This window comes from Gossypium hirsutum, chromosome A12 (assembly GCF_007990345.1).
Source record: "Gossypium hirsutum isolate 1008001.06 chromosome A12, Gossypium_hirsutum_v2.1, whole genome shotgun sequence".
NCBI classification, from domain to species: Eukaryota; Viridiplantae; Streptophyta; class Magnoliopsida; order Malvales; family Malvaceae; genus Gossypium; species Gossypium hirsutum.
The window spans coordinates 97,151,446-97,166,073 of NC_053435.1; the positions used below are offsets into that span (position 1 = coordinate 97,151,446).

At 35.4% G+C, this 14,628-nt stretch overlaps 1 protein-coding gene across 1 annotated transcript; it reads right to left on the minus strand.

Moving 5' to 3' along the window:
- Positions 1 to 8,768: 8,768 nt before the first annotated feature.
- Positions 8,769 to 12,649, minus strand: LOC107940011 (ubiquitin-conjugating enzyme E2 2). The gene is made up of 6 exons (XM_016873419.2): positions 12,313 to 12,649; positions 11,768 to 11,901; positions 11,605 to 11,630; positions 10,191 to 10,280; positions 9,865 to 9,953; positions 8,769 to 9,152 (listed from the first exon to the last, which is right to left on the minus strand). The coding sequence occupies exons 2-6, from the start codon at positions 11,890 to 11,892 to the stop codon at positions 9,024 to 9,026; spliced, it is 459 nt and encodes a 152-aa protein (XP_016728908.1). The 5' UTR covers positions 11,893 to 11,901; positions 12,313 to 12,649; the 3' UTR covers positions 8,769 to 9,023.
- Between the last annotated feature and the right edge of the window lie 1,979 nt (positions 12,650 to 14,628).

Consider the following 14,628-nt stretch of genomic DNA (forward strand, 5'->3'; position numbering starts at 1 on the left):
ATTCGCTGTGCTTAATAAATTTCAAAAATTCTTGAGCTTCTTCCTCATTCACAGGCTTTTTAGTTTCTTGCACGGGTGGAATTTCTTGCTCGACTTCGACCTAGTACATCACTGCTTTCCCTTTTTGCTTCGAGTCGCTACTTTTCTTTACCGGTTCAACTTCTTTAGAATAGCATCGTCCACTTCGAGTAAAATGACCTACCTCCCCAACATCTTCAGTTATGGCTTTGGACTTTTCAACTTCCGGTGTAACGATATTAACATCATATTTCCACGGTACTGTTTTGTTGTCCTTATACGGGAAAGGAGATGGTACTTCAATTACCATCTGTGGTTTCAATGGCTCTCTCATCGCGTCGTAATAAATTACCAACGGTCGATCAGCACTATAAGGGGGCCCTGATGATTGGCTATCAGAGACGCATACTTCTCTTTCGTTGGCATCTTCACTCTTGTTAAGGACCTTGATCTCCTTATTATCCATCCGGTCTTGAAGTAACCTTTTAAAGTCCTCACATGACTGAATGTCATGTCCAACAATCCCATGAAAATTGTAAAAACTTTGACCGTCTTCTCCAAAAATTCTATCAGAGTGACAGAGCAATCCTTTCTTAACCAATACCTCCCAGATTTTCTGCAGAGGCGTTCTTATTTCTGATACACATCTTCTGACCTTCCATTCATCCTCTTTTCCCACTGTGCTCACATTCCCTTCGGTATGGTTAGGGAACGGGTTCCCCGTGGCGTTACTAGCACTATCGAATCGTAGGATACCCGCGTCAATGAGTCCTTGAACTCTCCTTTTGAAAGCGAGACAGTTCTCAGTAGAGTGCCCTTGGTTCCCTGCGTGGTATGCACAACTAGCGTTTGGATCGTACCACTTTGGGTATGGAGGTTTAAGGGGTGCCATGTAATGGGGAGAAATTAGCTGTTTTTCTAAAAGTTTTGGGTACAATTCCCCATACGACACAGGGATGGGGGTAAATTGCGGTCTCTCGGGATTATGCCTTGATTGGCTTTGGGCGGGTACCGTGTTTTGTGGGAAAGTGGTGACGGGTCTTTGGTTATTCGTGGCGTATACGGGGCAGGACGGATGTGGTGCTTGGTAGTAAGAGGTTTGAGGGGGATAATAGGAATTCGGGGGTGGATAATTTCGAGGTCGGGGTTGGTTAGGATACGAATTGGGAATGTAACGACTCCCAGTTCCCACCATGTGGGCTTCTGGCTCTTTCTTCCTTAAGGGTGTTGCTTTTCTTGAGCCTTCTGATCCTTCCATTCTACCGCTCTTGACGGCATTCTCTATGAGTTCACCGGATATTACAATATCCGCGAAATCTTTTGTCGCACTTCCCACTAATTTGTCATAAAACGGTGCCTTTAAAGTATTGATAAAGAGAACGGTTATTTTCGTTTTTGTTAGTGGGGGTTCCACTTGAGCTGAGACGTCTCTCCATCTCTGTGCATATTGTCTAAAGGTCTCTGATGGCTTTTTCTCCATCATTTGCAAGGTCATACGGTCTGGCACCATATCCGATACATACTTGTACTGTTCGCAAAATGCTGACGCCAAGTCCTTCCAGGATCGAATCTTTTCTCTACTAAGTTGATTGTACCACCGAAGAGTTGACCCTGTTAGACTATCTTGAAAGCAATGTATGAGTAGTTTATCCTCGTTCACATAACCGGTCATTTTTCGACAGAACATAATGAGATGTGCTTTCGGGCACCTTGTCCCATCATACTTCTCAAAATCAGGCACTTTGAACTTCGGAGGCAAAATTAGATCAGGTACCAAACTGAGTTCCTTGGCACCTAGTGCAGAGAAGACTTCAGTGCCTTCTATTGCTTTGAGTCTTTCCTCTAGACTCCTATATTTTGCGTCATGGTTATCCAATTTCAACTTGGCTACCTCTGCCGGGTCATCCAGATCTGGAACTAGTGGATTAGCAGAACTAGCCCTTGGGTTCGACGCTAACATTCCTTGCCCCAAATTAGTGGGTGGAGCAGGTGGCATAGGTCGATGTTTCAAGCCAGTGGGTTCCTCTTGAGTATACCCTCTTTGTATTGTATATGCGGGCGGTGGAGTGAATCCCGGGGGATAGAGTGGATCCTGATCGTGGTGAATTCTTGACCGAGGTTCCATAACATCGGGGTTCTGCATGGGCCATTTTCCTTTGACCAAAGTTGTCATTATCTCCATCATTTTAGCCATCTGATTTCTTTGCTCGAGAGATTCCTCTCGAGATCTCACCATTAGGTCTCTCGTCTCTTGTTGCGATTTGGCCAGTTGCTCTTGTAATTCCTTTTGAGCCCTTTCCATCCTTTCAATTCTCTCATTGAATTCATTCTCCATTACTCTAGCTTGTCGGCACATTTTATACGGATGACGTGGTTCCAGTCTTGAAGTCTGGCAACTGCGAATTGTACGTTTTAACCTCAGCGAACGAGTATGGGATATGCAATGAATGAACTGATGCATAAATGAATGCATGAATGTCAAATGGATGTCAGTTATGAATGAAATGCAAGAAATTGGTGTTGATTTCAAGATAGCCCCATATTTAGGCATTTCATTTATCAACATAGTCTATTACACAAAGTTCTCATTTTTCCAACAGTTACACAAATTTCCTAGCTACATTGCCTTGTTTCTTCACTTGCTCTAAAAACTCTGATATGCTCGATCTTTGGCTCGGAGGGAATTGGCAACTGAGAACTTCGGCTTCATCTGATAATTGAACATCTTGCATAGCCGCTTTACGAATTTCATTGATCAAGAAGTCAAGTTGCATTTCTTTTTCTTTGAGGGTTCCTTCATACGCGTGAATGTCCTTATCGTACTGCTCACTCTTTTCTTCTAGAGCCTTCAAGAGGTTATCTAATTGTTGTTGACGAGATTGCAGCATATTTTCTAGATCTCGTGTTTTCCTTTTTAATTCTTGATGTTCAGACTGACTATTCGCCAATTTTGCAGCCACTATTTCATACTCGGCGTTCTTCCTTCTTAACTCTATCACAGCGCGCACAGCCTTTTCCTCCTCTTTCTTTGCTTTTCCCTTCCAAAACTCCTTTCCTCCCTTGATATTGCTAATTTCTTCCTTCCATTCTGCTGTCGACTTGCCCAACCCGCTATTCTTTATAGTGTTTCTTAATTTCTTATTTTCCAAATGAAGGTCCCTTAAGTCGTTTCTCACAATCTCGGCTTCTCTTTGTACTTTTTCAGTCCTGGACCTTTCAACCTGAACTTCAATCTTCAGTTGATAGTTTTCTTCTTGAAGGGCACTAAGGTCCCGAGACATCTTGGCCTTTTCTCGTTCGAATTCTTGTCTTGCCATTTCTAGCTCAGACGGCGTTTCCTCCGAGAAAGGATTCTGGATGGTGTAGTTTGTTGATGAGAGTTGCTGACTATTTACCCGTTGCTTCCTCCATATGTCGTAATCTTGGGTAAGGGTATCAGCATACAAAGCTAATTCCATGAAATAAATTTCCTTCCAATACTTTGCAGTGTCCTAGACTCTCTTCATATATCCTTCACCCGCGAAAGCGAACTCGAACTGTGCTAATCCTCCAGTTGCGAGGAGGAATTGTCGCGAAAAAAACTGCCTTTGGACTAATAGCGGGGCATATCCAACTCCTCCCCATAACCCGAGTAGAGGTACCCAATCTTGGCTTCCACATTTGTATAGCAGAACTGAAGGACGGATCCAGGGTGATCTCCATGTTATATTCTCGGCGCGAAGATTCTGAAAAACTGATACCCAAAATGTTGCTCGGTGACTTCCTTCGGCCATTCTTTATTGAGGTAAGCTTCTAGCGGGGAGAATGTTTTAGAAAACATATGGAACGGAGTGCGCTCTACCTTCCAGAAGTGACTCAAAATCCAAACATTGAGCAACTGCGCGCATCTGATAAATCGTCCCTCCCCTTTTTTCGACAACTACTCAGGGACCTGAAGGTCTCGGCTAGGATGGTCGGGACAGGGTTGATTCCTTGTTTTAACCTTTCGAAGAAATCAACTACTGCAACTTCGAGATGTCCGAGAACTTTTGGGAAAATGACCAAACCGTAAATGGCCAAAGCGAATAGATTTACCCTTTTCAGCATGTTGGGATGGTTCAGAGCCAAATCTCGTAGGGAGGACCATGGAATGCAAATGGTTTCATTCTTCTTCTTTATCTATTTTTCGGCCCATGCATCAGTCATGTCTGTCAGTCTCACTAACTTTTTCTTGAAGGTCATCGGCTTAGGCTCCTTCACATATATTTTGCCGAATTGTACATTGTCGATGCGGAGTAAAGCAGCATACTCTTCTATGGTTGGAGTCATGTCTTCTTGATTGAAGGTGAAACACTGATAAGCTGGGTCCCAGAATCGAACCATGGCTTGAATCAACTGTTCGTCTACACGGATGGTGATCAGGTGAGCTATATCCCCATACCTCTCAGTGAAAATGTCTCTAGTGTCTGAATCCCACTGATTCCAAATTCGAACCAAATCCTCAAGGTTATTTTGGCGAACATTTACAGTTATATGTTCGGGCAAATTGGCAATACACCCTTCCACTAGACTATCCCCCTTTTCTTTCTGAATTTTTAGAGACCAGTCCCGAACCACGGCACTCTTCTCGGTTATTTGTGTAATTGACTCCTCCATCAGAAACCCATTTTTTTGGCAACCAACTTTTAATCAACACCTTCCTAATATGATGCCTATGATGCATGATGAAAATAAAAGTAAAAACAAACAAACTTGGTTAGTAAACACAACAAATATAATTTGAAAAACAAATTAAACTACCCAATCCAATTATTTTGCATAAACAGTGTAAATGAAAGGCAAAAGGCATTTTCCCCGTGTACTTATTTTGGTGACTATAAGCGGACAGAGGTTCGGCATGGCTCTAGTTAGGTGGCTCGTATGGTTCACTATATGTAGTCTCGGTTCTAGACAGGTACTCGAATTACTCGTACTATCATCTGCTAAGATTAACACGGAGCCTCGGTCATAGCCTATCACAGGCTTACGAGATCAATTCGAGGGATTACATTTACTTATGCCTATGCGGAGGGACAAGTTAACTCAAGAAAGCATAAGTCAAATGTAACCCGAAAGTATTCACTAGCTTGTGCGGAGGAACGAGTTAACTCACGAAGGCGTAGCGTTTACTTTCTCTTAAACGGACGGAGCCCGGGTAGAGAGCTCATGTTATGCGAAAATGCAAGTACACGGTGTGTGGGGAACAACTCATAAACCTTTACGTTTCACTTAAAGAGACCAAACCAAAATTAAAACCATAAAAATTGAAACACTGAAAAACAACCAAATAAGCAAGTTAGAAGAAATATTTACAGCACGATACAAATGCATGAATTTTGAAAACGAGATTTTCGGATCATGACCAAATATTTACTTTGAACAAGGAAATTTGAAAATTTTGACAAAATGTGTTTAATTCCAAACACGACTCTCAACAAGGCTGTCCCCAGTGGAGTCGCCAGCTGTAGCGACATAAAAATTTTGGTGGATTCGGGGTCGCTAATTGTGGCAATCTAGTGAAAAAGTTTGAAAACTGAAGTTTGATTTTAAAATAAAGAAGGAGTCGCCACCGATCCTTTTCCTAGGTGTGATCGGACACCTACAAAATTCTCCTTTTTTAGAAAACTTTATTTTTAAGCTTTTCTAAAAAGAGGTAATTTTAGGTCTGCGTGAAAATCCAGAGAAAATTAGGGTTCGGGAGTCGATTACGCGCGAGGAAGGTATTAGCACCCTTGCGACGCCCAAAATTGGTATCTCGTTAAACACATGTTGTCTTAATTTTCAAAAATGCGAACTCAATGTAAAGTTTAGTTATGATCCGAAAAAAACGAGAAATTTTAGTTTATTCCCGTTTTTGAGAAGGGTATGCCTTTTTAACACGAGTCAATTGACGTTCACCCAACATAGCGATGAACTCGATGACTTAATGTTAAATCGGTACATTTCCTTGATTATTGAAATTGATTTAAATCATGAATAAGAATATTTTCGAAATAATGCAAAGTAAAATAATATGAAATAAAAATCAATAAATGAAAGAGCTAGGAATATATTGAAACAGATAATCGAGGTGACAATAATATTAGAACAGATGAAGGTATAATGTAATAATGGAATTGAACACGAAATGAAAATAATGAATGTATACACGTAATAATAATATTAAGAATGCGTGCGTACGATGATATATGTATATATAGCAATATTAAAAATCCATACAACACGCATAGAACATATACAGTATATGCATACCTTAGAAATGATAAGAATAATAATAAAACTATTTTGTACACTACATAAATACATACATACATATATATATAAACAATAGTATATACAATATAATATTAGAAATATGTGTATAATAGTGTAAAAGAAAAATATAACTAATAATATTAAAATATATACAATGATAATATATATAAAAGATATATGTATGTATAATTATATAATATAATATTAAAATATAATAATACAACATAAAAAAATGACACAAATAAAGTATAGTATTAAGAACACATATATATAATACATGAAGAATATACATAATACTAAAATATTTAGGTAATATATGCGTATATTAAAAACTAGTAATAATATTACCGAGGTATATACAAATATATCAAGTATATATACGTATTATAAATATATAAATATATAACAAAGCATAGACTAATAAAAATAATAATAATAATGATAACATTGGAATATAAAAGAAACAAACATAACATTAATAAAATATTAAAATAAAGTGAAATAAAAATATTAAATATGAAAATATATATATGTATACACGTACATAATAAAAATATATACTAATACATAATAATAATAATGGTAATACTAATAGTACTAATAATATAAAAGTAACAAGGATATATTTAATAAAGATATAAAAATCAACGAAAAAAGGACTAAAATTGAATTAAAAACAAAGTTGTGGGGCCAATTTGAAATGAAAACAAAGAAAAGGGACTTAATTGTACGCGCATGAAACGTTGGGGGACCGAAACAACAATTATTCCTTTCCATTAAAACGCAGCACATTGGCGGGGACTAAATCGAAAAGCGCGAGAAATTATGGGGCCAAATTGGAAACAAGAAAAATGACTTAATTGCAAAACCCTGAAAAAGCGGAAGGACTGCGCGCATAAATATCCCATCCAAACGAAAACACGCGGATCCTCTTGCGGGTCGGGTCGGATGGGTCGGGCATGGCCAAAACGACGTCGTTTTGGGGCTTAAGTGTAGCCCCCAAAACGACGTCGTTTTGGAGGGCTATATAAGGCCTAAAATAACCAAAAAAAATCATTTGGGGAGAGGGAAAGAAAAAAAGAAGAGAGAGGGAAGAGAGAAGGGAGAGAGAAGAGAGGGGAATCCGGCCAGGGGCCGGTCACCGGACGGCCACCGGAGGCTCGCCGGCGCCGGCGCCGGCCACCGCGGTAAAGAATATTTTTTTTAAATTTTTTTCTATTTTTTTATGTTTATATTATATTGTTATTTTTATATTTTTTAGTATATATATATGGGAAAATAGAACAAAAGACAAAACAAGAATAGATTCACAACCACCTTAGGTTTCCGGTTCTGATTTTTGACTTGTTGATTTACTGATTTTTGGATGTTCGAATCTCTGCCTTTTGATGTTAAGATCGTGGTATTTCGGATATCAATTGTTTGCTTTTGGTTAAGAAATCGAAAGAGAGAAGAGGAAAAAAAAAAGGGTCCCCCCAAAATACAACCGATTCTTCCCTTTGAAATCTCCAAAAAAAAACATAAAAATCCCCCCCTTCTATTACATTCAGATCTGGCATTTATAGCCATTTCAATACAATATTTTAAATTTCTTGCCATTGCTTCCTGCCGTCTGCCTCTGTCTTAGTGTTTGCTTTCTTTTTGTCTTATTCTGCAGGTGACGGAAATCAACAGGCGGACGCACATGGAGGAGTTGGTGGGAGTGTCAGACGCGTGGGGCGTGGTGGCCAAGGCTGAGGGGCATGGTGGCCGACATGGTGGCATGGAGAGCTGGGGTTTGCTGCTGAAATTTGCTGAAAAATGTTTTAGATTTTGGGCCATTTGGGCTTTAAGGTTTTGATTTGTTTGGGTTTAAATTTTGGGTCAGATTTTGGGTTTGTAAATGGACTGTTACTTTTGGGTTTATTATTTGAGTTATTTTGTTGGTATGGGCCCGGGCAAAATGGGCTCGTACAAAGACTAATTTAATCAAATACCTATAATAGAAAAACCTCTCAGGTAGACATATTAAACGAAGCATATCAAGGAAAACGTTTCATCTAAATCTTTAAATTAGAAAGCACCCTTGCTGAGAAACAATTTCTGAAACATTAAAAATCCTAACATCATTTTCAAGCAGCAGCCATATATATGCACAAAGGTAAAGTAAGATGCCATGTATATCAATACTTACTTCCCATCTACTCATTTACCACGCATGCATCACACAAAAGGGATATGCACCTCTTATCAACACAAACATCTAAACTATTACTATGGAAATTAGTCAGCAACTACTACCATCACCAATCAAAAGCTCTTTCAAACCCCAACAAAAAAGTCAAAAGCTCCACAAGCTCTGTGCTTCTCTACCAAAAGGGAAAAAAAAAATTAACAACCCGGTTCGTAATCAACAAGAGATTATTTATATGGATGCAAATAGTTCATAATGGTTCATTGCAAATAGACAAACACATACATGTTTTTGGATGTGGATATTATGGTATGAACCTCTTAATATACGATAAAACTTTAAAAAATAAACCCGTCTCGGATGCAGATTCATATCTGATACTCACACCTTAGACCACATAGAATTCATATGCTATTTTACACAAGCTTACGGCACATTGCAAAAGTCGATGAGGTATATATCAAGGATAAAGTTTATTAGTACAGCGAATAGCACTCTAAGTGGCAATGTCACCACGACATCAAACCTTAAAAACTGACAGTTCCACTACCACATGGAGTTAGTCCGCTGTCCAGCTCTGCTCCACAATCTCCCTTACTCTTCGGTTGTACTCGCGCTTGTTCTCACTAAACATCCTAGCAGCTTCCGAGTTTGCAGGTGAGTTTGGGTTCGGATCACACAACAATGACTGCATCAATGGAATGATAATTAAAATCATTTAATCACATAATCACACACACAACTTATCTTTTTAAAATGAGCCTAAATGAAAAAAACAAGTAACCAATATTTTGTTCTAAGCTTAATGGGTTAAATAAAATATTGAATCTCTAATTCAGGATCACCAGTTCAAACAATCATTTCCGCATAGCTGTGCATATATAAGATATCTGTTAAATAAAAACGCAATCTTAGCTGAAAGAAGAATTTTAGGGGTAGTGAAAACAATCATTTCTGCACTGTTGGATGCTTCAAACCCTGAAGAATCTAACAGAATTACCTAAAGTAGGTTTTACTCAAAAAATAATTAATTGAAATAGGGATTGAGTGCAGCAGCTAAGTAAACTTGAAAATATGATTGCAAATGATGAACCTTTCAACAATAGATAAATCAATCCTAGAACACTCATTATTTGCAGTTAAAATTTCATGTATCCTATGATATAAACAATTTAATCCTCCAAGTTTTTCTCTCATCTAAACATACGGACATATGTAAGCAAAATTTCATCAAAGTTTCCTTACTAAATCTAGAAATAAGAATAGGAAGGTGGCAGGCTCCTCCTTGAATAAATTTCCGATCATTGATATGGTGTATGTAGCAACAATTCTTGTCAATAGTCTCATAATAATAGACAAGTAACAACTATATCCATACTGTAAAAAGGTTTCTACTGTACCTGGATGGATGTGAGAATAGCTGCTACATCATATATAGGACTCCATTGGTTCTGTAAAATGTCCAGACAAATACTTCCATCGGCATAAACTGAAAAGATTCAAAAGGTTTTAAGTCTGAACCCATAGATGGAATAATACAGATTATTAGAGAAGACTGACCAATACTCAGGCTGGGGATTGAGTGTTGGATATATGGACATCTTCCAAAAATAGATATGCTCAGACTTAAAGTTTTCTCATATAATTTAGGATCATACCTCCATACCCAGATATCTCAGGTACTTCAAAGAAAATAAAGAGTTAAAGCAACACAGTTGTAACTTACTGTTTGGATGAAACATCCGGGAGATAAATCTCACTGTTGGGGGTTTGTTTGGATAATCTTCAGTGAATTGAAGTGTCAACTTGAACGTACCTGAATAACTCAAAAACAAGTCACTTCACAAAGGTCAAAAGAGTGTTAAAATTTGAAGTGTCAAAAGATATCAAATATCTTCTAATTTTCTTCCTGGGGGTATCTAGCAATGTCCAATATGCATTTGGCTTTGCCATGTTGGATATTTATCTGACATAGGCATATATCCAGCACAGACATCAGTGGAACCATGTCAAAGCTTCATAGGGTTATTTAATCTGATATGAGCAAGCAAGTCATACAGACCTCTCCAACTAGAAATTTGAAGTTATTATACTTATTCTCATAAAGGGAAAGGCCTCTCCACTAGGTGTATATTAAAATAAGAAACTAACACATTCCATCTTCCTACTAAACCACCACCAACTGTTGATTCTATAATTTGATCCATTATTTTGGACCCTAGAGGTTGGTGGATGAAAATTTAACAAGGAAATGCTTATTTAGAAAACATTATCCTTTTTCCCTTATCAAACTATTGCCTCCTATTTCATATCAAGACTAGTGAGAGAGAATCCCCCTTTACAAGCAGTCTTATAGCCATGGCAGAAACAGCACTCCAATAAAACTGTGAACACAAATACATCTCAATACGTGTACATTCATCTTAACATCATTACTTTTAGTTTGGAAAACAGACAGGGTCCTGGAAACATTCAGAATAAACATCCACATAGAAGCTCACAGGAATCAAACCTTCTAGATATTTTAATCATGACTCAGTCACAACTAGGATTTCTAATGCCAACTACCATAGGGCTATCTAGAGCATGGACTAATCTTAATGGAGGATTCATTAGAAAGCTATGGCAATGGAACACATATTACTGTGAAAATTTTGAAAGCTTAGGCTAAGGATGCACAACAAAGGCAATAGTAAAAGAAAACTCAAAATAACCACAAACGAAACTGCTATGTGGCTCTGCTCTTAGTTTTCCCTAAAATTTTCATGTCAAGACACATATTTGACTCCTCAAAATGGACTCTGTTACTGTTGAACGCATCACCTTGTCTAAAGTTCGTACCACATCAGAGCATCATCCGATGAAGTGACAATCAGAGCCCAGAAAATTAAACTACATGATTTTGCACAAAAATCCATCTCTTTAATAAGAATTAAGAATATGCTATAGTTTCAGTCATAAACAGAGACAAAATGGTTATTATGTTAACAAAGGAGAAAAAAGAACATGAAGTCACCTAAAAGGATGTGTAACAAACAATATGAGATCCTACATATGCATTAATCTGAAGCAACTGAGAAGTGAATAGAAAGCACAGAATATCCTATTTGAATAAGAGTTTGGGCATCAGAATTGCTCACCTCCATCCCATGGAGTATCATCTGGACTGCAATCCCAATCAGAAAAGAAACCAGAATAGCTTATTGAACCATACTTAATATACTGATAATGCCAAAAGAGGTAAAGCAAATATCCTAAAACATGAAAGTAAATAAAAAAGGATCCTTTTTGTTCCAAACTGACCCAAATATAACTGCATTCCAAAGCATAATATTGTTGTCTTGAGGTGCTCCACTGATACCGGCAGGCGGATCTTGTTGCAACCTCTTAAAATCTCTCATTAGCCTCTTCCTTGCAGGAGTTGACATTGTCACCACCTACACACACACATACACACCGCCACCAACAACAACAATATCAAGCAATGAGCTTTCACCACCCAACTGGTTATTCTTATAGCTGTTTAATTTACAATAATACAAGTAAGTGCTTCACCTTCTTTCATTTCATATTCTAATTAAATCTAAAAGAACAAAATTTTTCACCCAATATATCAAGCACACTGATCATTTTCTTTAAATTTCAAGTTCTCAGCCAAAAATAAACCCTACTCAAATTCACCATAACACTAAAGAATTAATCAAAAACAAGAAAAAGAAATAGACATTATCCAAAAGCTTAGAACTTTTCCACCCAAAAAAACATAAAGTTTAGATATATTCCTCCTGGATCTACTAAAATAAACTTAAATAAATGAAAGCCTTCACAATAATAAAGGAAAAAATTACCAGGAAATTAATGCTGAACGAGGAGATAAGCAACCAGAAAATTTGAAGAGTTTAGGGTTTCAACTTGATATAATTGATCAACTGAAATATATTTATATAATAAAAATGAAAAAAAAAAGGAAAAGAGTGTGAAAATTGGAAGGGATGAGTGGAGAGAAAAGTAGCAGAGGAAATCAGAAAGCCATAGAAAAGAAGAAAGAATCTGAATAACAAAAAATTTTATTCGATTTAGATTGTTTGTCTCAGAAAATTTTGATTTATCATGAAATAAATATTCACAGCCTATTTGCTTTTCCCTTCTAGGCCACGACTCTAACACAGATTTTAATTTTGATTTAATTAGTAAATGGGATAAATATTAAATTTATATATTTAATTTTAATTTAATATGTATTAGTATATATAAATTTTAATTGTGTAATTTTATTTATTAAATTTTAATTTAATTTAATTTAATTTTTATAAATTATTTATAATATTATTGAATTAGAATAATTTTATATTGATATATTGTATGTTCATACAATTATATAAATTTAATATGAAAGTAAATGCATGTATTCAATTAAATGTATACAATTAAATTAAAATTAAAATTTTATATATGTGAATCACAATTCAAATTTTATATATATAATTGCACCAAATTAAAACTTATATATCAAATTACATGTTAAAACAAAATTTATATATAAATTTGATATTTATCCCTCGTTAAATTCATATTCAATTTAAATAATTTTTTATATAATTGAATTTTTATTCATTTGAACCGTGGACTTAAATGTAGCAAAAATACCTTTACACTTAAAAAGATAAATTTTTTTCATAAAAAGTAGTAGATAAAATCATATGGATTTTTCTTTTGGTATAAATGAGGTTTTTTATTATTATCTATTTCAACGATACAATTGAATATAATAATTATTAATAATGTAAATGATTTTAAATCAATTATCATTTAATTTGTTTTACATTTATATATAATTTAAAATTAGGACAAACTATATCATTAAATTATTTCCTTTTGATCACTTAACTAAAAAAAATTACAAATTAATCATTAAACTATTCAAAAGTTTTCATTTAAATTATTAGATTATGAAAATCGATGTTATATGTCTATTTTTGTTCACACTTACTGCACTAATCGAAAGCTCATTTTTTCCTTCTCTTTTACAATTTAGTTTTTCTTTTCATGAAACAGTTTTGGACGTCATGAATCTACGTACCAAAATTCAAACAACTTTTTTCTTTGATATTCAACATTGACTATCAGATCAACTTGGATTTAAGGTTTGTTTTTCTACTCATTAATAGGTATTGATCCACGTTGAATTGTTGCTTGGAGCTTGCTGACAGAACTAAAAAAAAACCTTAACAGTTTATTAATTTAAATAAAAACTTTTGAATAGTTTAGTAACATAAATGAAAACTTTAAGTACTCAAAACGAAAATTTACTCATAATTTAGTGACTAATGACGTAGTTTACTATTAAAATTAAGATTTATCATTATAAATAGCATTTAACAAATGAATATTATTAGCATTGATAAGTTTGAGTGTCTCAAAAACAATAAAGTATTGAAGTATTGGGTTTTTGAAGAGAAAACTTAAAAGTATAGTGAAATGAATCTCTTCCATATGGTGATTCTGAAAACATTGGACGAAGAACATTGAGAGAGCTGCTTTGAAGTGTGAATTTGGCAAGATGGTTGGTTTAATAGATGATTGTGCTGACGGTGTTAATTCAAAGGGGTGTTGGTAGTGGTGGTAAGCAAATTATTTTTTATGGATTGATAAATTATAAATTTATTAAAACTTAGTACAAGAAGATTGAAGGGTCTCAATTTTCTTGAGACATATTTTACGTCTTTGACGTCATTCCAATGGTCATATGTTGATGTCCACAAGCTTTGGGAAAAGGTGGATGATGTGTTTTTATCATGGGATTGGCTTTTGAGACAAATTTAGTGGAATTGTTGCTTGATAAGTTTAAGGATTGAGATGTTTTAAGCTATAAATAATATTTCAATAATAGTATAATATCAAGTTCTATCCAAATCACATTTAATTACAAGATCATACATATTTTGCAAATTATTCAATTTAATTCTCTAATTCAATAATCAATCAAATTCATACTAATACTATTCGGCCAGTCATAATCAAATATAAATTCATTAAATATCTCAAATTGAGATTCATCATATTCAATTTATCATTCCTTTACAATTTAATCCATATCACACTTTTTTTTACCAAATTGCAAACATACAAAAAAATTTCATAATTCAAAAATAAATTATAAATAT